This window comes from Miniopterus schreibersii (genome assembly GCF_964146895.1).
Source record: "Miniopterus schreibersii genome assembly, chromosome: 1".
NCBI classification, from domain to species: domain Eukaryota; kingdom Metazoa; phylum Chordata; class Mammalia; order Chiroptera; family Miniopteridae; genus Miniopterus; species Miniopterus schreibersii.
Genome location: NC_138101.1, coordinates 161,091,465 through 161,113,678, shown reverse-complemented (window position 1 = coordinate 161,113,678; position 22,214 = coordinate 161,091,465). Strand labels below are relative to the sequence as shown.

Sequence of the window (22,214 nt, the reverse complement as noted above, 5' to 3'; positions counted from 1 at the left end):
CGCCTCCTTCACGCCCCTCAGTGGGGACTGAGCCCAAACCTGGGCATGTGCCCTGACCGGGAATCGAACCTCAATCTCCTGGATCCTAGGTCAGTGCTTAACCGCTGAGCCACACCTGCCAGGAGAGGAGATTTTAAGGAAGGAAGATCAACTGTACCAGAGGTTCCATAAAATAAGTGTCAGCAGCCCTGGCCAGTGTGGCTCAGTTGGTTGGAGAGTCATCCTGTACACGGAAAGGTCGCGGGTTCGATTCCGCATCAGGGCGCATACCCAGGTTGCGGGTTCCTCCCGATAGGGGTGCATACAGAGGCAGGCAATTGATTCATGTTTCTCTCTCATATCGATATTCCACCCCTCCCTTCCTCTCTCTCTCTAAAAATCAATTAAAAATAAAAAACATGTCTTTAAGAAAAATAAGTATCTGCCGCCCAATGATGCGTGCTCTGGAAGGGGGAAGACCGCCCTTCCAGCTTCTCTACCATGCAGGCTGTCCTTGTGAGCTTAGGGCTGTAAAGCCGGGAGGGCAAAAGCCTGGAAAGGACCATACGATGGCGGGGAAGGGCTCTTTTAAGTATCAAATGAGGTAACTCCGAAAATGCATTTTTGTAAATAAATTGTTTTTATTAACGACCTGGAGGTTGGACTGAGACTCCAGGTGAGAGAGCGCAAAAGAGACATCAGGAAAGAGCTCTAGAAAAGGAAATGTCGTCATGAAGAAAATCCCGTTGCTCCTGAAAGCTTGCGTCACAGCCAGGTTTCCGGCCCGGCGAGGGGATCCGGGGACAGCGCCGCGCCTCGCTCGCCGCTGACCCTACAAAGGCAGCGGCGAGCGGAGAACCGCGCGGATGCCAAGGCTGCCGAAGCCCAGGAGGAAGTCCGGCCCCGGCCTGAGCAGTCCCTCTGGCCCCGCCCCCTCCTCCGCCGGCCAATCAGGACTCCACCGGCTGCGCGCGGGGCGGGGAGGAGCTCGGAGCCCGCGGACCGTTACTTCACCGCGAGTCAGCTTCCAGTTACTCGTTCAATTCCTTTCCCTACAAGGACTCACTGCCGCTGCTCCTAAAAAAAAAAAAACCTGAGTGGGCATGTAACCACTTTTGAAAAGCTCTGGCAGTTTCATATGAAACTAAGTATAAACTATTCTATGACCCAGCAATTTCTTACCTAGGTATTTATTCAAAAGAAAGCACAAATCCACAGAAAACCCAAATATCCATCAACGGGAAATTGGGTAAGCTACTATATCCACACAATGGAATACTATGCAGCATCAAAAAGGAACCACCAAGTGACCCGCGCAGCAACATGCGTGGATCTCAAAGTTATTATGCTGAGTGAAAGAAACCTATACACACAAGAATAGATATTGTATTCATTCCATTTATAAGAAGATCTAGAAAAGCTGAAATAATCTAAAACAAAATCAGAACAGGGTTTGCCTGAGGACTGAGGGTAGAAATTGACTGCAAAGGGGCATGAAGGAACTTTCTAGATGATGGTAATGTTCTTACAACTTTGTGCAGTGGAGGAAACGTCCTGTGTCTGTGCTGTTCAACAGGGTAGCCACTAGCCACGTGCGGCTCTGGAGCTCTTGAAGTGTGGCCAATGTAAATAAAAACTGCATTTTTAACTTCATTCAGTCTTAATTACCTTAAATTTAAAATTAGCCGCATGTGGCTACCCTATTGAACAGCACAGTTCTATATCCTGATAAGGGTTTGGGACTCAGATATATTCATCTGCCAAAACCCCTCTCACAATTCGCCTAAGATTTATGCATTTCACTGTATGTAAAGCTTACATTAAAAGATAAGCATAAACTCTAATTAATGCTATGTGTGTTGAAGTGTTTATATGTGAAATGTACTGTTGTTTACACCTTTGAAATGCATAACAAAAAATGTATTGATAACTGGAGGGATGGATAAATTGTTAGACATATGATAGAACAAATACAGCAAAATATTAATTGTAGAATCTTGGTGGTAGGTTAATGGGTGTTCACTGTAAAGGTCTTCCAATCTTTCTGTGTATGTTGGAATATTTTCAGAATAAAATGTTGGGGGTATCAGGGCTGAGAGGAGAAAGGATTGGAAAGTTATTGTCTAATTGGATACAAAGTTTCTGTTTGAAATGATGAAAATTTTCTGGAAATAGATGGTGGTTATTTAATGGCAATTAATTGTACACTTAAAATAGTCAAAATGGTAAATATTATGTCATATATCTTTTAAAATTTTTTAAAAAGTTTGAAAGCCAAAAGAAAAAATATGTTGGGGGCCCAGCCGGCGTGGTGCAGTGGTTGAGTGTTGACCCATGAACCAGGAGATCATGGTTCAATTTCCAGTCAGGGCACATGCCTGGGTTGCAGGCTTGATCCCCAATAGCGGGTGTGCAGGGGGCAGCTGGTCAATGGCTCTCTCTCATTATTGATGTTTCTATTTCTCCCTCTCCCTTCCTCTCTGAAATCAATAAAAACATATATATATGTTGGGGGAAAATCCATGTGAAAATTTCTGTGCCTCCTCTAGAGGCAGCCTGGGGTACTGCACAGAGAAGGGTGAAAGGAGCAGGCTGTGTGAGTGTGCTAGTCCTGTTTGGAGTAGAAGGTAGTGGAAAGAGAACACAATCTTTGGAAACAGACAGACCTGAGTTCATAATCCCAGATCTTTTGCTTTCTAGTTGAATGTATTTGTTTTGACCCCCCCTTTGCCCCACCCACACCTCATAAACCTCTGGGTAGCTTGATTCTGCCTTCCTTTCAGGAAAACTTGTGCTGGAGTTGCTGATGGAATCAATTAAATGTTTACTATTTAAAAATATATATCTGTTTCTTATTGCTATCGCTACTGTAACAAATTACAACAAATTTAGTAGCTTAGAACAACACAGACTTATTATCTGATAGTTCTGGAAATTTGAAATGTCTTACTGGGCTAACATTAAGAACTGCATTCATCCTTCTGGAAATTCTGCAGGGTGGGGGAGGGCCCAATTCCTTGTCTTTTCCAGCTTCTAGAAACCTCCTGTATTATTTGGCTTAGCTCATTACCTTTTCCTCCATCTTCAAAGCCAGCAGTAACATTTTCCAATCTTTCTTTCATGTCCCCCTCCCCCTGCTTCCTTCATCACATCTCCTTTTCTGACTCTCCCGTCTCCCTCTTTTCCTTATAAAAACCCTTGTGATTCCATTGGGCCCACCCAGACAATTCAAGATAATCTCCCCAGCTCAAGATCCTTAATTTATTACATCTGCAGTGTCCCTTTTGCCATGTAAGGTAACATATTCACAAATTCTGGGGATTAAGACGTGGACACGGGGGTGGGAGGGGGCATTTTTCTGCCTACTACTGTGACTTTGAAATTTTATGCTACTCCTATTCATATATCAAGGGTACACTGAAGCCCTGGTGGGTGTGGCTCAGTTCGTTGGGTGTCCTCTTGTGCACCAGGAGGTCGCTGGTTTGATTCCCCATTAATGGCTTTGCAGGAGGCAACTGATGGATGTTGCTCTCCCACACTGATGTTTCTCTCTCTATTCCTCTCCCTTCCATTCTCTCTAAAAATCAATGAACTATTAAAAAAAAGACTACACTGGCGCTGCCGGCATGGTTCAGTGGTTGAATGTCAACCCATGAACTAGGAGAGCACAGTTCAATTCCCGGTCAAGGCACATGCCTGGGTTTCAGGCTCAATCCTCAGTAGGGGGCGTGCAGGAGGCAGCCAACCAATGACTCTCATCATTGGTATTTCTCACTCTCTCCCTCTCCCTTCCTCTCTCTGAAATCCATAAAGATATATTTAAAAAAAAAAAAAAAAAAAAGACTAAACTGAAGAGGAAACATATTTCTTATGATTTTTTCCTAATAGTTTTATTGAGATATAATCCACATACCATACAATTTTCCCATTTAAAGCAAATAATTCAAATTGTTTTTAGTAGTCACAGAGTTGTGCAATCATCACATTTTCATCTTTCTCCCATTTTTACATTTGTGGAAATAAAGGCTTAAGACATTAGGAAACTTGCTTAGGGTAACATCTAACGGCAGGGCTGGGGCATTGCAGTGGCTGTCAGGAGCTGAGACTCTAGTTCAGAGCTGACTCCCTTCATGAAGACCAGTCACCTGGGAGCAGCGTGGTGTAGTAGTGAGACACGCAGATGCTTAGGCCAGGTTAGGTTTGCGTTCAAGGCTTTGTTTCTGCTATCTACAAGCTATGTGATCTTTGGTAAGCCTTGGTTTCCTTATTTGCAAAATAAGGACAATAAAAATAATGGGGGAGGGGGATTGGGACTCGCCTGTAAGATCCCTTCCAGCGATGTAATTCCAAGCTTCAATGAGGTGGGGAGAAGGTAATTAAAAATAAATTCCGCAAGCATCCAGAGCAACGAGAGGGATAAGTATTCCCTGAAGACGAACCCACACGCTTTCATAGCACAGGTCTCAAGAGTTCCTCACTGATGGGCCTCCGCTGGGTGGGAAAGACATGCGTAAAAGGGCCTTTACAAAGGCAGAGAGGGGTGGGAAGAGGTGAGAGGCGGGGCAGGCCTTGGAGCGGCGTGCCCGGGAGTGGACAATGATCCTGCGAGTGGAAACAGAGGCGGGAGGGATCAGTGGCAGCTCTTCCCAAAGCCAAGTTCAGCCGCTATGTAAGAGCTAGAAAGGAGGAGGAGTGTGACAAAGGGACGGTTCTGAAAATAAATCTTCCGGGCAGGCTTGGGTGACACCACTCGACCGACGGCGCAGTGGCGGCCGCGCGCCGTCCCCCGCCACGCCCACTCGCGCGCGCTCCGCCGCCGCAATGAGCCTCCTCCCTGCAGCGGGCGATTGGTTCAGCTCCAGCTAAGGAAGGGGGCGGGGACGAGAGACACGCCCCTGTCCCTGACTGGCTGCAGAATTTAAAGATCCGGCCAGTGATAGGGTGATTCTCTGCTGCTAGTATTTGAAAGTGCCTGGAGCCCGAGTTTCCATGGCAGGTCGGCTCAGTTCTGCATGTTCGTCCGAGTTCCGGGCCAAGTGAGCGTCCACCCGATCTCAGAGTTGGGAGGAAGAGAACCTGCTTCTTTAAAGGGGTCCCTGCAGGTAGGGTGCAAACGAGAGGGTCAGACGGAGGGAAGACACATTCCAGGGGCCCCTGAGATTCCCCTAGCCAAATACTCTACCCCTTCCGCACCTTGGAGATGGGTAGTGCCAGGGCTTCGGAATCACACTAGCCTGGACTTCTACCAGGCGTGTGGCCGCTCCCAGCCTGTTTCCACTTTTGTACACGGGGAATAGCGAGACCTGACTTGCTGCGTAGAAACCAGTGAACGCACCTGGAAGACGATGATTACATGTCCGCCCCCTTTCTCATCTCCCCACGTGAGATTCCTCTGCTTCCTGCGGAGAGGACTCGGAGGATTCCCCAACCGTCCCTGGGTCTCTTTGAAGCTGTCTTTTTTTCTGTCTCCCTTCTTCTGCGGCCCTTGCTGGACAGCCGAGGCTCCCCAAATCCAGGACATTTGACGCTGCCCACCCGCCGCTCTGGAAATTATTGTGTGGGAAAGTAATTTCTAAGTGAATTTCCTAAATTGGCCCCAGGGTCCTTTTACCATCACTGTGACCTCCTTGTGTTTCCAGTGACAGCCTCCGTGATCCTATGTGGCCTTGACCGGGCTCCCCGTCACCGCCTCTATACCACCTGTTATGTCCTTGAGTCCTGTGACCCCTGTGCTCCGATCCCTTTGCAGACCTGCAGAGGCGGTGGCGATGCAGCCGGGTACCCTGGCAGCGGCAGCGGAACGCGAGGACGCGGAGCTGCGGTGCCGCGTGGCTGTGGAGGAGCTGAGCCCGGGCGGGCAGCCACGAAGGCGCAAGGTCCTCCGCGCCGCGGAGCTGAGCCTGGGCCGGAACGAGCGCCGCGAGCTGATGCTGCGGCTGCAGGCGCCGGGGCCAGCGGAACGGCCGCGCTGCTTCCCGCTGCGCGCGGCGCGTCTCTTCACTCGCTTCGCCGCCTCGGGGCGCAGCGCTCTGCGGCTCCCGGCCCACGGCCCTCCCGGGGCGGGCGCGGTGCAGCTGCTGCTCTCGGACTGCGCCCCGGACCGCCTGCGCCGCTTCCTGCGCATGCTGAGCCTCAAACTGGCGGCGGCCCCGGGTCCCGGGCCGTCCTCCGCCCGCACGCAGCTGCTTGGCCCGCGGCCCCGCGACTTCTTCACCATCAGCCCGGTGCAGCCCGAAGAGAGGAGGCGCGCAGCGGCCACCAGGATCCCCGACACGACGCTGGTGAAGCGGCCCACGGAGTCCCGAGTGGGGGCCGAGCCCAACACCGTGAGAACAGGAAAGGGGAGGGGGGGTGCCTTGGGGACTGGGTGTGCCACTGAGTTGGAAGAGACCAAGGAGACCCAAGTTTTGGGGAAAGATGGTGCTGGTATTTGAGGGGGTTGCTGGTTATCTCAGAGGGAATGCCCATCGGACATCTGAGTATAACAGATGCGGGAGTTGTGCGTGTGTTTCTCACAGTGCAATCCCTGAGACTGGGTAAGCAAGAACAAGAAAAGGTGCCCCAGGTCACATTAAAAGAGAAAGGAGAGACGGAGGCCTGGAAAGGAGATTTCAAAAGAAAAAGTAACAATGTAGTCGCCCTGGAGAAAAAGAGGAGCTTTTGGAGAAAACCAAGTAGTCAGCAGCAGCAGGGACAGCCAACAGGTCCGATCAGGTGGGGGTAGGGACAAAGTCTGGTGGTTTTGACAGTTTTTAAACTCAGGCAGATGGATCTCAGACCACAGGGATGTGAGACCAGGAGGGTGAGGAGATGGAGATGGGGCGAGGAGGGGCCCTGGCTAGGCAGGATTTTGCCTGGGGGTTTTGAGGTGAGAAACAGGTTTGTGGCAGGAAGAGAAGTGAGAAGGAATGATGGGTGAGAGCACCAGGAGAGTTAGGGAACCCAGGAGAAGAAGCTGAGGACCCAGATCCACACAATGGGGTCTTCAGGGCACCAGGAGTCAGTGAAGACCCAGCCTTGGGCCCTTCCTCAAGGAGAGACCTGGACCCCAGTAGTTACTGGCAAGATCTCTGGGTGAAACAAGGCTGCCCAAAGGCTCCAAGGAATGAAGCCAGCAGAGATACAAGGGCTACCAGGCCTAGCATTTCACCTGGGCCAAGAAGGGTGTGGTGGCAATGCCTAGAGTATGGAGGGAGGCTCTGAGACAACACTGTTCCCTCAGGAAGCCCCAAGGTGGCCCCTGCCTGTGAAGAGGCTGAGCTTGCCCCCCAGCAAACCACAGCTTTCTGAGGAACAGGCTGAGGTGCTGAGGGTTGTCCTGAAAGGCCAGAGCATTTTCTTCACTGGGAGTGCAGGTAATGTGGGGCAGAGTCAGGGGAAGAAGGTGGTAGGGTGGGATGGAAGAGACGTGGTCTTAACTTTGCCCTCTGCCCAGGGACTGGGAAGTCTTATCTGCTGAAGCGGATCCTGGGCTCACTGCCTCCCACAGGCACGGTGGCCACTGCTAGCACTGGGGTGGCAGCCTGCCACATTGGGGGTACCACCCTCCATGCCTTTGCAGGTAAATGAGAGCCTCTGGGGCTAGAGCTGGGAGCAAGCCAGGCCTGTGGGAAGGGAGGAAGGGGAAGTCAGGGTTGAGACAGGGCTGGGGTCTCAGCCCAGGCTGAATAATATCACTCACAGGCATTGGCTCGGGTCAGGCTCCCCTGGCCCAATGTGTGGCCCTGGCCCAGCGGCCAGGTGTGCGGCAGGGCTGGCTGAACTGCCAGCGGCTGATCATTGATGAGATCTCCATGGTGGAGGCGGACTTATTTGACAAGCTAGAGGCTGTGGCCAGGTCAGTATATGCAGTGAGGTCTGGGTTCTGGTGGTTTTCCGTGAGGAACCTGGCCACCCTCACTGCTAAAGCACTGCTCACTCCTCTCCAGAGCTGTCCGGCAGCAGAATAAGCCATTCGGAGGGATCCAGCTCATCATCTGTGGGGACTTCCTGCAGCTGCCACCTGTAACCAAGGGCCTCCAGCCCCCACAGTTCTGCTTTCAGGTACCACTCATCCTCCTGTCTTGTCCCCCCCACCCCACCCAGGGGTCTGCTCTGCTCTCTGACACCCCCACCTCCCCCCACCAGGCCAAGAGCTGGAGAAGGTGTGTCCCAGTGACCCTGGAGCTGACCAAGGTGTGGAGGCAGGCAGACCAGACCTTCATCTCTCTGCTGCAGGCTGTGAGACTGGGCAGGTGGGCTCTATGAAAAGAGAAGGAACCACGGATAAAGATCCAAGTGTGGGCCACAGAGGAGCACAGGGACCCAGAGAAGGGGAAGAAATGCTTTCTGGGCCCATAGAAGATGGTCACTTTGTGAATGCTGAGATCCTGCCTCCCCCAGGGTTGGGTCCCCATCACCCAGCACAAGGCCTGGCACAGAGTAGGTGTCAGGGAACTATGATCAGATGGACACACAAGAGGAATTCAGAGATGTCAACACTCCCATTTCACAGATAGAGAAACTGGAGCTCAAAGAGATGAAATGACTTGGCCCAAAGTCATGGCTGGGATTTAAACCTAGGTGTGACTAAAACCTAAGTTCCTTCCACTCTTAAAGTCTATGGAGTCACTTGGTAGGGGAGGGAGGTTGCAGATATGATCCTGCCCACCCAGGACAAAAGGTTGAAATGCTACAGCTACTCTAACATGGGAGTGGACAGGCCAGGAGGGCAGGTGACATGGGCCAGAGCTGGGCCTTGAAAGCCAGGTCAGATTGGGATGGACTTAGGGGAGCATGGTGGGGGAGGGTGGTGGTGGTAAGCCGCTCTATATGCCTGGGGACAGGAGGCAGGTAGGAAGGTGCACAGCATGCACCAGCATGCATGGGGCACAAGAGGAATGCTCAGTGGCAGAGCAGGGAGAGGGACCCAAGCTGTCCCCCCTCCTCCCATGGTAGTTGCTGCTGCACTCAGGCCTCCCCAGGTGGAAGGAGGCTGGAGATGGGGAGAAACAGAAGCAGGCCAGAGGCTAGAAGATTATCCTCTAGATTATAGGCTACGAGTATTACAGATATCACCATCAGTGCCTGGTCTAGGTCCTCTATACCTCTGGACTGCGCTCACTCAGCATATCAAACTTCCTGGGGAGTACTGGGGATGGGAGGGTGGCTAGCTCCTTCCTGGAGGCAGGCAAAGGAAAGGGTACCCACCCATGATCACAGCCAAGCACCCAACCCCCCCACTCTACACATACTCACACACACACACAAAACACATACACCATGCTCAGTCCCCATGTACAGGGTCCAAGTGGAGAAAGGACAAGTTGGCCAGCCTGGGGCCAGCAAATCTTGCTCTGGTGCCCCTTTCCAGTCCCAGGCCTAATCCATGGCCTGCTGCTTGGGCCATACCACCCACGTGCCCCACCTTCCCTGATGTTCAGATGAGCTCTGCCCTCATAGCCCAGCCCCCACAGGTGCTCAGATGAGGTGACCCGCCAGCTCCAGGCTACGGCCACCCACAAGGTGGGTCGAGATGGGATTGTGGCCACGAGGCTCTGCACCCACCAGGATGATGTGGCCCTTACCAACGAGAGGCGGCTGCGGGACCTGCCAGGTGAGCAGGGAGCCAAGGTTAGGAAATAGCAGCTGGGAGGGGCTATCAGGCAGGTATGCCCCCCATCCTGGGCCCTTGGGATAAATATCTAGGCCCCAACCTCTGTGGCCATAAGGCCCTTACATTTGCAGAGGTAACTTGATTTTGAGAGGATTTAAGTGAGTCTTACATCCAGGTCTCTAATTCTAAAGCCCCAGGTAGGCCTGAGCTGTCCCCGATACTCCCTACTATCTCCCCCCATGCCCTGGTCTGAGATGTGTTTTTAGAAACTGAGCCATAAGTAACCAGTAATCTGTTTGCTCCCCTCTTTCCCCAGGTGAGGTACACAGCTTTGAGGCCATGGACAGTGACCCTGAGCAAGCCCGGACTCTGGATGCCCAGTGTCCTGTTAGCAAGCTCCTTCAGCTAAAGCTGGGGGCCCAGGTAAGTGGGAAGCAGGACCTAGATCCTGGAAGCTTGGACCTCTGCAACCTTTGCCCCTCTGCCCAAGCTGCTCCATAGCCAAAGGGACCACAGAAAACTCCTTTCCTCCTATTCCCACCCACCTTCCTGTCTTCAGCTTTCCACTGCCTGCCAGCTCCAAGCAGTGTTGCTTTGGATAAGTCCCTTGCCCTTTCTGCTGCTTGTTTTCCTCATCTCTAAATCAGAGAGTGAAATATCTACCTCACACAGTTGCCTTCATAGTGTACCCTGTACTGTGAAAGTCCTCCTTCCTTCCACTATGTTGGCAGTGGGCCAAATGGGAGCCTTTTCTCAGGTTCCAAGGGGCACCCAAGGGGAAAATGCAGGCACCATGTGGTTAGAAGAGGGATGGCAGGACCTGGGGCTATCCCTCAAGATTGTGGCCCTTGCCCTAGCCGGTTTGGCTCAGTGCTTAGAGCATCAGCCCACAAACTAAAGGGTCCTGGGTTCGATTCTGGCCAAGGGCATGTACCTCAGTTGCAGGCTTGGTCTGTTGGGGGCATGTGCAGGAGGCAACCAATTGATGTCTCTTTCTCACATCGATGTTTCTCTGTCTCCTTCTCTTTCTCTCTCTCTCTCCCCCCCTTCCACTCTCTATGAAAAGCAATAGAAAAAATATCCTCGGGTGAGAATTAAAAAAGGAAAGAAAAAAGATTGTGGCCCTTACACACACCTCACAATACACAAGGAAGTTTTCAAAGCCCTGTGACATCTGTTAACTTACTGCTGTTTATCTATATCTCCCCTCCCGAGCAATGTCATTCCCCTTGACACAAGGGAAACTGAGACCTGGGAAAATAAAGCGTCTCGCTGCAGGGGACACAGCCAGTGGCTAAGCTAAGGGTTAGGACTCAGTGCCCCTCCATGACAGGCCCCAGCCTCCTAGAACCACAGCAGGGACTGCTGGGCCTGAGCCAGGCATAGAAAGGGGCAGCTCTCCAAATCAACAGTTGTCTTTCCCTTGCAGGTGATGCTGGTGAAGAACCTAGCGGTGTCCCGGGGCCTGGTGAACGGCGCCCGAGGGGTGGTAGTCGGGTTCGAAACTGAGGGGAGAGGTAAGTGATGGGGGTGCAGACCTACTGCTTGGGGCAATAGGGCCCCAGGGTAAGTGTGAGGAGGAGGAATCTAGGATGGAAAGGTGAGGTCTGCTTCTCACCTCTGAGCCTTGAAACAGGGCTGAAAAATTGGACTTCTCCGTGCCTCCCTCAGGGCTGCCCCAGGTACGGTTCCTGTGTGGAGTCACTGATGTCATCCGTGCTGACCGCTGGACGGTGCAGACCACTGGGGGCCAGCTCCTCAGCCGGCAGCAGCTGCCCCTCCAGCTGGCCTGGGCCATATCCATCCACAAGAGCCAGGTGAGCAGCCAGTGTGGGGATGGGGACAGGACAGGGCAGGGGGGTACAAAATAGGCCTGGGGACTGTTGAGAGGGGCCTTACAGGCTTTACAGGGGCTGAGCTTGCCCTGGATGCCGAGTTCCAGGCCAGTTGTGGAATAAACTTTTCCTCAGTGCATTTCCCCTCCCACGCTCTCCCTTTCCCAATACATATACTTCCCCTCTGTCATCTCCTGCCATTTTCTGAGCCACTACCAGATATGTTAAATTTAATACTTAAACACCTGTATGAGGTATAGATGTAATAATCATTCCTGTTTTACAGAGGAGGAAACTGAGGCTCAGAGAAGTTAAGTAACTTGTCCAAGGCCACACAATCAGTGAGAGGCAGAGCCGGGATTCCTTTCCATGCCTGTCTGACCCTGGCCTGAGTTCTTTCCTTTCACCTATCCCTCTCTCTTATCCTAGATGTGTCTCTTGGAGTCCCTCCTACTCAGATCCCATCCAGGGTCAGCCTGTCCCTCTGCCTTGAGAATCTCTGGACTGGGCGAGGAGATCCAGGGGCAATAGCTGGGCTGGTGAGGTGGGGTCAGGCTCTTGAGCACTAAGGACTTCAAGCAGAGCTGGCTCCATCTCTTGTCTCCATCCCCAGGGGATGTCCCTGGATTGTGTGGAGATCTCTCTGGGCCGTGTATTTGCCAGCGGCCAGGCCTACGTGGCTCTTTCCCGGGCCCGTAGCCTGCAGGGCCTTCGTGTGCTGGACTTTGATCCCATGGTGGTTCGCTGTGACCCCCGTGTGCTGCGCTTCTATGCCACCCTGCGGCGGAGCAGTGGTCTTGGCCTGGTAAGAGGGAGTCACCGAGTGGTGGGCCAAGGGACCCTGGGTAGGGGTGGCAGAGCCTTCTCTGGCTCCATTGTGGACAGGGGCAAGAGGAAGGAGATGCGGGTCCCCAGGCTGCAGCCCTGGGAGACAGCAGAAGCCCATGACTCAGATTCTCTGGCTTCAATCTAGGAGTCCCCCAGTGATGATGAGACAGCCTCAGACCAGGAGAATGTGGACCCAAACCTTTGAGCTGCAAAGAGACGACAAAGGATGGTCTCCCTCCACCTGCTCCTGAGTGGGACAGGACCCTAGGAGACAGCAAGGGAAAGATGGTCAGGGCCTCTCAGCCTCTGGCAGGGGTCCAGGGATAATAATTCCCACCCATTTGCCAGCTGTACCCCAGTTTCTGCCCTTGCCCTGTGTGAGCTGCTTCCAGGGCCAGGAGTAACACTTTCTGTGCCAGATGGGAATGGGCTTGTGGTGGTACCTGGTGTGAGAGGACAGAGCTCTCTGTGAGGGCTGGCCCCAGGACCACAGTCATGAATGCCGCCCCCTTTGGGCTACAGAGGGGAGAGGTGTTCCAGGAGCAGGAATCGCCATGTGGGTCCTGTGGGACTCAGGCCAAATACAGGCCCCAACTAGAGAAGGGGACCTGAGGTAATTTCACACCTAGGCCCAGCCTAGCACAGCCAGGACCAACACCCTCCTGAGCCTGACTCGAGAAGACGCACTGCAAACTGTGCGCCTGTATCTTAAGCTGCTTTTTAGGGAAAGAAATAATGTTTGGGGATTGAAATGGATGTTCTCAGATTATATTTATTTAGGACAAATAAACTTGTGAATTGTGTAAGGACTGTGAGTTGAGTCTCCTGCTCTCTTTAAGAAGGCACCCCTCACCCCTACTTGGGGCACTGGCTATTCCCGGTCCAGGGAGGCTGTCCTGTGCCCCTGCTCCCAGCCCTGCATGTGCACACAGGTGTTTACTCCATGATGGCTGAGCTCACAGACCGGTATGTGGGGTTTGTTGGTATCACTGGTTATTTGGAAAGCTGTTACATGAGGTTGATGGCTCACAATGAAATGAAAGGCAAATCATCATCACCCATTGTCAGATAAGAACAAACTAGAGAATTCAGACGGTGAGAAGCGGCCTGTGGCAACATCTGAAGAATGCTGGGGCCTCGGTTGAAACTTTCTCACTTTGGGCCTTGCTGGGCCTCTAGCTTGGACATCATTCTGACCGGGAAGGGATCACCAACAAACTAGCTTCAGTTGATCAAAAAGCCTGATGGACATTGATCAGGGGCCCTCAGTGGCTGGTTAAAACTGTTAAGGTTCCCTACTTACAGGTGAAAGGAGTCAATTCTGACTGGTAAATATAGTTATGGTGGAAGCATGCATTGGCAGCTACAGAAAGGAATGGCCAATAAATATAAAATTACCAATGATGGGAGGGCTGGAGAACAGTGAAACCATGCTGGTGTCTGGGGGACATAAAGTATGGATGCTTGAAGGCATTTATCCTTGTCTTCCGAAAGCCAGCAGAGGCCCCAGTGTGCAGAGTAGATGCTCCAGGGTGTCTGGTTAAATGGTGGAGACCATTGACATGGGGCCTCAGACCTTCACTGTGGGCTCTGTGGAGGAGGCAGGGCTACAGCCTGTGAAGAACTGGATAGATGATTAAAGCTCAGGGGAGAGACCTGGCTTTCCATCCTGATTTTGCCACTTGCCTGCTGTGTTACTTTAGACATGTTACACAACCTCTCTGAGAGGGTTTCCTCACCTATAAAGTACAGGTAGTAACTTTCTTTCACATAGGGTTGTTGGGAGAAAGGCCAGCCACATGGCAGGAGCTCAATCAGTAGCTGCTTTAACATTTATGATTACTAATGATTATCACCACGATGTCTGGTTCCTACACTGGCTCCTTTGGCAGACAAATCTGGAGGCTCGGAGGGGTGCCAGTGTGGTCCCTGGACAACCTCTGTCTTGCTACCACCCTTCCTGACCTTGGGGAGTTAATTGTTTTTCTATAGCATGAACTCTTTTCTCTGCCCCAAATAGAAGATACTCTTAGGAGAAGCCTGCCCACAGCGTGACCCCCTCAACGAGTGGGCAACCATGGGGGCCTTTAAACATGGTGCCTCGCCTGGCCGGGCGTGGCTCAGCGGTTAAGCGTTGACCTAGGATCCATGCGATCGGGGTTCGATTCCCGGCGAGGGCACATGCCCGGGTTGCGGGCTGCAGCCGATCAATGACTCTCTCATCACTGATGTTTCTAGCTCTCTCTCACCTTCTCCTTTCCTCTCTCTGAAATCAATAAAGATATATTTTAAAAAAAAAACAAAAAAAACACATGGTGCCTCAAGGACCAGGATGTTTCCTGTCTGCACACATGACAGCCCTCCTCCCAGGTCCAGCTATTAACAGGTCACAGTGACCCTGCCCTCAGAAAGCTTACACTCTGGTCACACCTTGTTTCACTCCCTCCACTTAACACACAGCTTGGGGACCATCCGGTTCAGCACAGATGGCATTGTCTTGTGTTTTCTAGCAGCTCTGTACCCTTTGGGGTTCTTGGATGGAAACAGGAGAAACTGACTCAGGATAACTTCAGCAGGAATGGAACAGAAGGCTAGCTCAAAGAAGTGATACGAAGCCCAGAGCCCAGGGTTGGAAACAAGTGGGAACCAGGGAGGCTAGAACCACTGGCAGGAGTGGAGCTAAGAGCAGCTGGCCAGGAGGACCTCTGGCCACCCCTGGACACCAAGCACAGCCACCAGGGGAAGGAGGGCTGCACTCTTCTGCCTCCTCGCCACTCAGTCCAGACCTAAAGGTAGGTGGGCTGGTTGGGCTTGGACCCCACGCGGGTCCTATGGCCACTGGCTGGAGGCTGAACGTGCAAGAGATCCCAGGGCTTCTGCTGGGAGATGGATCTTACATCATCCCCCAGAGCTGGGCTGTTGAGGATGTTGAAGGGTCCTTTCCTGGGATTCTCCTCTCTGACCCCACCCTCAACACAGACTGCTAAGGCACCCCTCGCCCTCCCAGCCCTTTCCCCTCACCCAGGCACTGCTTTCAGCTTTCCCTAGTCTCATATGCGCTTGCCCTGCTTCATGATGTCTTCCTCAGGAGACTGCCTGGGCATCAGAAAGTCCTGTCCTCAGCAGTCCCTGCTCATTGTGAAGATGTCCTCCTCAGTGCCAGTTGTGATCTGCCTTGAGGGCAATTACCAATTTACAAGTCTGTTTTCCCCTGTAATAAGCAGGTTCCTTGGTAGCAAGAAACTTGTCTTAGCTGTCCTTGTGTCCCCACAGCACTCAGCATGATGACTTTAGAAAGGAGACATTTCCTAAAATGCTTGATAAATGAAAGGACACACCATAGTTCCAGGTCCCCTGAGAGGCGGCAATGTTTACTCCAGTTTTGCAGGGGAGGTGGCTGAGTCCTGGGAGCGAGGCAGTGAGAGCTGGAATGAGAACCCTGTGGCCTCCCCTGGTCTTCCCGGAGCTGTTCAAAGGGGGTGAGATAAGGGAGTGAGATACTGGTGGGGTGCCCACCTTCACCCTACCCTCAGGGGGGTGGCCAGGGGAGGGCTTAGCTAGGCATGACCTCATCCTTTCTGAGGTCCTGACATATTATGCCCACCCCACAGGACCAATGATTATGCTCAAACTCCCATCTCAGAGCAGCCTGGCCCTCTCGCTCCCCAAGCACCACACACCATGGACCACTAGGTGGTGCCAGGTGGTCAGTCAGTCTCTTCCCAGAGACGGGGCAGGTCCTTTGTCTGGGTGCCTGGTTGGGGCACATGGACAGACACCTCAGGAGCTGGGAGCCCAGTAAGAGTAGGGAGGGGGAGGTCCCTTTGTTGAGCAGCTTGCGCTTGGTACCTGTTGAGTACCTCACGGTTTGTGTTCATTAGCCCCCTTGTTTTTCACAATAACCCTGAGAAGACAGTGGCACATTGTCCCCACCTTATAGGGAGAGAAAACTAATCTCTTGAGAGGTTAGGTGACTTGGCCAAGGCTACCCTACAAGCTGGGTCTGGAACCAAGTCCCAGGGTCCTGGGGCTTTTGCAAAGTTAGCAGAGGGCCCTGAAGTCAGATAACTGGCTTCCCACTTCCTGTGTGACCTTGGACGTGCTGCCTAAATCCTCAGGCCTAGTTTCATTATTAGTGAAATGGGGCTAACAGCCAATCAATGGAGTTAGGATAAGAGTGGGGTGGGGCCAGGCACCAGGTAAACCTCCTGGTTAGCTCCCATTGGCCCTCATTACTCTTACCTAAAGTGGCCACCCTGCACCCCCCCCTCCTCACCCCTACCCTTTCCCTGCCTCCCGAGTGGTCTGGAGCATAACAAAGAGAATTAACTGGAGCCCAGATTAAGTAATTTGTTTCTTTCCCTATTCTAGAGAATGCAGGCTGTGCCCACCCACTAAGAGGAAGGGGAGAGTCTCCCAACAAACATGAGGTCTTAGCCCTGGTCTGTGAGTGCATTTGTCATAACTCCCCCTCTTTTTCCCTCTGTCCCTCTTCTTATTTTTTTTAATCCACACCTGAGGATATATTTTTTTTCCATCATTTTTTCAGAGAGAGTAGAAGGGAAGGAGGGAGGGAGAGGGAGAAACATCTATGTGAGAGACATCTACTGGTTGCCTCCTGGACTGTGCCCTGACCTATGGCAGGGAGCAAACCCACAACTAAGGTATGTGCCCTTGACTAGGAATTGAACTTGCAACCTTTTGGTGCGTAGGCCAACATTCTAACCACTGAGCCAAACTGGCCAGGGCTCCCTCTGTCCCTCTTCTTATCAGAGCATGTATGAGGGGGTCTTTAGACCTAGTTTACAGAGGAGGAGACAGACGCTGACAGGTGGGCGGCTCAAGCTCTCAAGGCTGTAAATGGTAAAGCTAGAATGGGCACCCAGATGCCTGAGGCCTCACCTCAGTGTTCAGGGCCTTTGCAAAAAGGAGCAAATGTGGGGTGCCTTCTGGCCCTAGCTTTGTCCCAGAAATCCCATACTCAGACTCGTTTTCTTTTAGGATTCCAAGAGCATCACCTGCTGAGACATAAACGGCTGCGAGGGGCTAAGATGGAAGGGGAGGGACTTGGAAGGAGACCCTGAATGGGGAAGTGAACCCCAGGTGCCAGACAAGCCCTGCAGCTAGGGCAGTGACTTTGCCACTGGCCCACCTCCCACTCCTCAGCCTCTCACCCCCTTGGTTCCAGCTCCCTCCTTCAGCCTCACAGCCTCCAGACACATGCTTTCCCCAGGGCTGCCCCTCACTTCCCTCCCCCAGCTGCTGTTGGGTTCAGTAAGCAGAGCCCCCCCCCCCCCCACCACCACCACCTGGGAAAGTGCAGAGTGAGGAGGGCATCCAGTTACAAGCTGGGGCTGGGAGGGCCTGCAGGGGCAACCTGGGGGCAGAAGCCAAAGACCTGGGAAATGATGGTGGAGGCAGGTGTCGCAGAGGCTCCAAGACACCCCCACCCCGCAGAAGCCCCCACCCCTGCTGTAAGAGGCCCTATCTTCTGGGCTCCTTGCTTCCCTGAACACCTTCTCCCAGCTCTGGGGGCCATAGTGGAAAGACCAAGGCATCCAGCATCAGATGCCACCTAGTAGCTAGTGCATGTCAGTTCCCTGACCTGGGCCTCAGTTTCCTCATCCTTGGAATGGGGGTAGGGTGGGAATCGGCCCTGCCTGACCATCTGCTGTCAGGGCGGATCCTGGGACAGTGCTTGGTAAACTGTGAAGGGCTGTGCACACTCCTGGGGATGCTGTTCTCTCTTTCAGCTCCACTCCTTTCTCTCCACTACCCAGGGTGGCCTCCTTCCCCCGCCCCCACCCTGGGCCCTGGCACAGCACTCCATGCCTATTTAAGGCAAATCTCCTGATCTCCTTTTAAATAACATTCTCTCCTTGTTTCGGAGAGGACAAGCAGGCTTCAGGAAAGGGGAGGGGAGCCCCGAGTATCCCATCTGAGGGTGGAGGGGGAAGGGAAGATGTGAGGGTAAAGAGGCATGGCTCCCCCCTCCCCACAGTGAGCCTTGGGAAAGTCCTTGCCCTCCCCCACTCCCCATACCACCACCACCACCACCCACCTCCCATTTTGGTACCCTGACTGCACATGCCCTGGATTGGCTCAAACCTCTTTAGAGGGGCTGGGCAGCCCCTTGCAACGGTGGGGGTGGGAGGATGGGGAATAATGCTAGTCCGCAGGCCCTGGGGGGTCTAAACTTGGGTGAAGGAGTGGTACAGCCAGGGTGGCCAGTGAGGGGAGAGGCAGGGTCCGAATTAGAATTGAAATCTGATCTCACAGCCTGCCCGGTGTGAAGGATGAAACACAACTGTTCTTTGGTTCTAGAATCCGAGGCTCAGAGAGGCCAAGTCGTCTGCCCAAGACCACACAGTTAGTGAGTGGAAGGGTCTGAAATCCAGGCCTGCTGGCTCCAAATGTAATGCTTTCTCCCCTTCTCTGTCAGGTCTCTGTGCCTGAGGTTGTATGTGACACCTGACACTGACACTTATCAGGGACCCTTGCACATACGCTTCCTCTGCGTGTTTCACCTCTCAGGCAGGTCCCTGACTCCTTCCCTTCAGCCTCCCTCTTTTCTTCAGGCCCACCCATCTCTTCTTCCCCTTCTCCTGGGTTCCTGGCCCCCCACCCACCCCAACAGCTCACCTTGACTTGGTTCATGCACTCAGAAACTTACAGCCCAAAGGTGGCCTATCCTTCCCCCTCCAAAGCACCCAAGCCTGGCACCTTCCCACTGCAGGACCCCAGCAGGGTCCTTCCCAGCAGCTCAATTATTTCCCCCTGAGGCCCAAGGCCCTCCCTCTCCTGCTTCCTTCTCTCCCCTCTTCCCACTCCCCAGCCTCCCATCTCAGCCCGACTAATCCCCCTGTGGTCCTCACATGACTGAGCCGCCCTCTCCAGGGTTCAAAAGGAGAGGGTCAGGGATCCTTTAGAGATCATGTTGCCTCCTCGGGACCGGGCACTCATTCCTCAGGCGTGTGAACAGCAGCAGGCTGTGCCCACCTTCCCTCCTCCCCCAGTCAGTGTCAAGCTGAGGCTGGGCTGGGGGGTGGGGGACAAAGTGAGGAAGGAGGCCCAGCCTCTTCTTCCTCTGAGCACTTAGAGCAGAAAAGGGCTGTATCAGTCAGCTGGTCCAAGGGCCTCATTTCACAGATGAGCAAACTGTGGCCCGGGGAAGGGGAAGGGGAAGGGGAGGAGGGGGAAGGGGAGGGGGAAGAGGAAACGGAAGGGGAAGGGGAAGGGAAGAAGGGGGTCCCACTATGATACTGAAGCCAAGCTGGGTCTTTTTGGGACTCCTGATAACCTCAGGTGTGGACTTAATCCCTGGGGGCGGAGGGTCTACTATAGAAGATTCAGGTTCTTGTTTAATGGGGGTGTCCTTGAGCTTCCCAGGGTCTTTCTAGCTTGGTTCTACCATTAACCCATTGCATGCCTTTAAGCCCCTTTTCCTCTTTGGGCCTCAGTTTCCTTGTGTAAAACAGGTGGGTTGGGTAGATGATCTTTGAGATCCTTTCCGGATCAGACTTCCTGAACATCCATCAGTCCAGCCCTACACCTCCAGGCCTCTGTTTCCAGGCTCTTGCCCTGGCCCAGGCCTGCCTCCCTCATAGCTCACCGAAATTGCTCTGCCAGCCTCTGCACTATTGCTGGCCTCCTCCATTCTCTCTGATTTACACACCCCACGCATTGCTCAGGTAACTTCCTGAGGCTTGAGAACCTCCCACAGCGCCCCATGGCCTCCCTCAGAATAATCCACCTCATCCCCTGGCATTCGGCACATCCCACCTGCAGTCTTGGAGCCTGGACTCAGTTTCCTCATCTGCCTGGGACACTAACAACCCCTACTTGGGGGGCTGTGGTGTGGGCACACAATGGGGCACACGAAAGGGGCATGGGGAAGACTGGGTAGCCTACCTGGCACGCGTGGCTTTCTGTGCTCGAAAGGCTGCCCATCCCACCCTCACTCTCCTTCATTCAGATTGGTGAGGTCCTCCAAGGCCGGTTCAAGTCCCACTGCCTCCTAGACAGACCACCCTCTGGGCTGCATCAGAGGTGACCTTGCCCGCATGGAGCTCCCACAGGGCTGGACTCCACTCGCCTGCCTGCACCTGCAGCTCCCACCATCCTGTGGGGAATGTATAACGCGGGCTCCTAGAGAACCAGCTGGCACGGCACTGGCTGAGGGAAAGGCTGGGTCTCTGGGCTCCGGTCCACGACCCCTACCTTCCCCCAGGGCCGCGTTTTTGACACAGATTATCTTTGACCCTCAGAGACATCCTCAGCACCGACTTCAAAAAAGCTCATGGTTGGGTCTCAGAGCACATTCTCAGCTGGAAGTTTTAGACTCCATGTTGCCCTGTACAGATGACCCACCAAATTGACTCTTAGAAAGCTTCCCCACCCTGGCTGGGTAGCTCAGTTGGTTAGAGTGTCATCCTGCTACACAAAGGTTGCAGGTTCGATCCCCAGTCAGGACACACACAAGAAATAACTAATAAATGCATAAATAAGTGGAACAACAAATCAGTGTCTGTCTCTTTCTCTCTCCCCCTTCCTCTCTTTCTCTAAAATCAATCAATAAAAAATAAAAAGGGATCCTTTGGGGCGGAGGAGAAGAAAGCAAGCTTCCCCGAGACCCAGGAAAGTGGTAGCTGGTAGAAAATACATGTTAGAAGAAACTGCCAAGGGAAGAGAAGCCAGACCTAGAAGCTTAAGAGACCCCCCACCCTGGGGTCTGAACACTGCTTCAACCACTTGTAGGGCCTTGGGCAGGTTACCTAATGTCTCTGAGCCTCAGTTTCTTTATTAGTAAAGTGGGGACAATAATACCTATTAGATGATGCATGTGAAGTGCTTAGCTCATGGCCTGGTACCTCATAAATGCTCTAAATATGCTAGCTATAAGCCTTATTGAAGACAGATGGATCAAGGCCCCCAGCTGAGGGTGGTGGGGAGGGCTGTCAAGAAGCAGGGAGGCACCAAGGCACAGGCTGCTTAGCCAGAGATAGGCAGTTGGTTAACAGCTAGAATAAAACACAAAGCCCCAAGTCTGGTGCTAAGCAGTCTACATACATTATCTCATTTAAACCTCAATCAAAAATAAGGGTTTGGAAGAGAAGCTTCCTAAAGCCTTTCCAATTCAGTGAGTACTTGTAGAAGGTTTTCCGTTTACAAAGTATTTTTCACTTTATAGAGTCAACCTATAGTTCCATCAGTGTTGTAATAGTTGTAATGGCCACACAACTAGATCTGGGACCAGAACCAGGAGGATGACTCCATCTTTCCCCAGAACCTGGTGGCAGGCAGCTCTGAGAGGGGTGGGTGAGACCTGAGGCTCCACCAAGGGCCCCAGGAGGGGCATGGTGCTTGAAGACGACGTCATGGAAGCTTGGCTCTGGCTCCTGCCCAGCGTCCGGTTCTGTGGGGCTGTGCCGAGGCCCAGAGGCCTGGGTCTGGAACTCATCAACCCCACCTGTCAGCCCTCCCATGGCCGCTCGCTTGGCCTTTGGTTATCACTAAGGGGAGTGTGGCTTCAGTCCAGGGGCCCAGAATCCCTTCCCTGCCAGCAACCTTAGGGCAGGGAGCTGTGTTCCCATCTGCCAAGCATCCCCAATTTGACTGGGCCGTTATATGACAGGCACCGTGAAATATGCAAAGACCTCACTATTCATAAATATTTATTGAACACCTAGTGTGCCTGGCCCTGAGCCGGCTCTAGGGAATCAGGCAGAAATTCCTATTTACTCTGGTAAAATAAGCTGTAAAGGAAAGCTAAATGTGATGGGAAATAAAAGAGAGCAACTCACTTTACATAGGGGAATCAGAGAAGGCCTTTGACCTGAGAGAGGGATGTGCAGCTAGAAAAAGCATTCCAGACAGAGGAAAGGGCCCACAAAAAGTCCTGAGATAAGGAAACATGGAATATTTAGAGAGCACAGGACCAGTGTGAGGTGGGCACACAGCAAGCTCATCCTCAATAA

The 22,214-nt window shown here is 52.9% G+C and overlaps 1 protein-coding gene and 1 long non-coding RNA gene across 4 annotated transcripts in view; one reads left to right on the top strand and one right to left on the bottom strand.

Annotated features, from left to right (window-relative positions):
* Positions 1-5,016: 5,016 nt before the first annotated feature.
* PIF1 (PIF1 5'-to-3' DNA helicase) lies at positions 5,017-12,459 on the top strand (the record flags this gene model as incomplete). Of its 2 annotated transcripts, XM_081121718.1 has the most annotated exons (13): positions 5,017-5,081; positions 5,619-6,305; positions 7,202-7,334; positions 7,415-7,540; positions 7,663-7,816; positions 7,908-8,022; positions 8,107-8,213; positions 9,435-9,574; positions 9,891-9,997; positions 11,004-11,091; positions 11,246-11,391; positions 12,023-12,214; positions 12,383-12,459. In XM_081121718.1, the coding sequence occupies exons 2-13, from the start codon at positions 5,685-5,687 to the stop codon at positions 12,440-12,442; spliced, it is 1,989 nt and encodes a 662-aa protein (XP_080977844.1). In that variant the 5' UTR covers positions 5,017-5,081; positions 5,619-5,684. The 2 variants fall into 2 exon arrangements, with proteins under 2 accessions (XP_080977844.1, XP_080977843.1); XM_081121717.1 differs by lacking the exon at positions 12,383-12,459 and having other exon boundaries at positions 12,023-12,382.
* Positions 11,625-22,214, bottom strand: part of LOC308549273 — a 28,744-nt gene continuing 18,154 nt past the window's right edge. Inside the window, exons 5-6 of one of the 2 annotated variants that reach the window (XR_013997746.1) lie at positions 13,636-13,861; positions 11,625-12,501 (exon numbers count right to left, since the gene is read on the bottom strand). This is a non-coding gene — a long non-coding RNA (uncharacterized lncRNA). The remainder of the gene's footprint in view (positions 12,502-13,635; positions 13,862-22,214) is intronic. The other variant, XR_013997747.1, reaches the window with a different exon arrangement.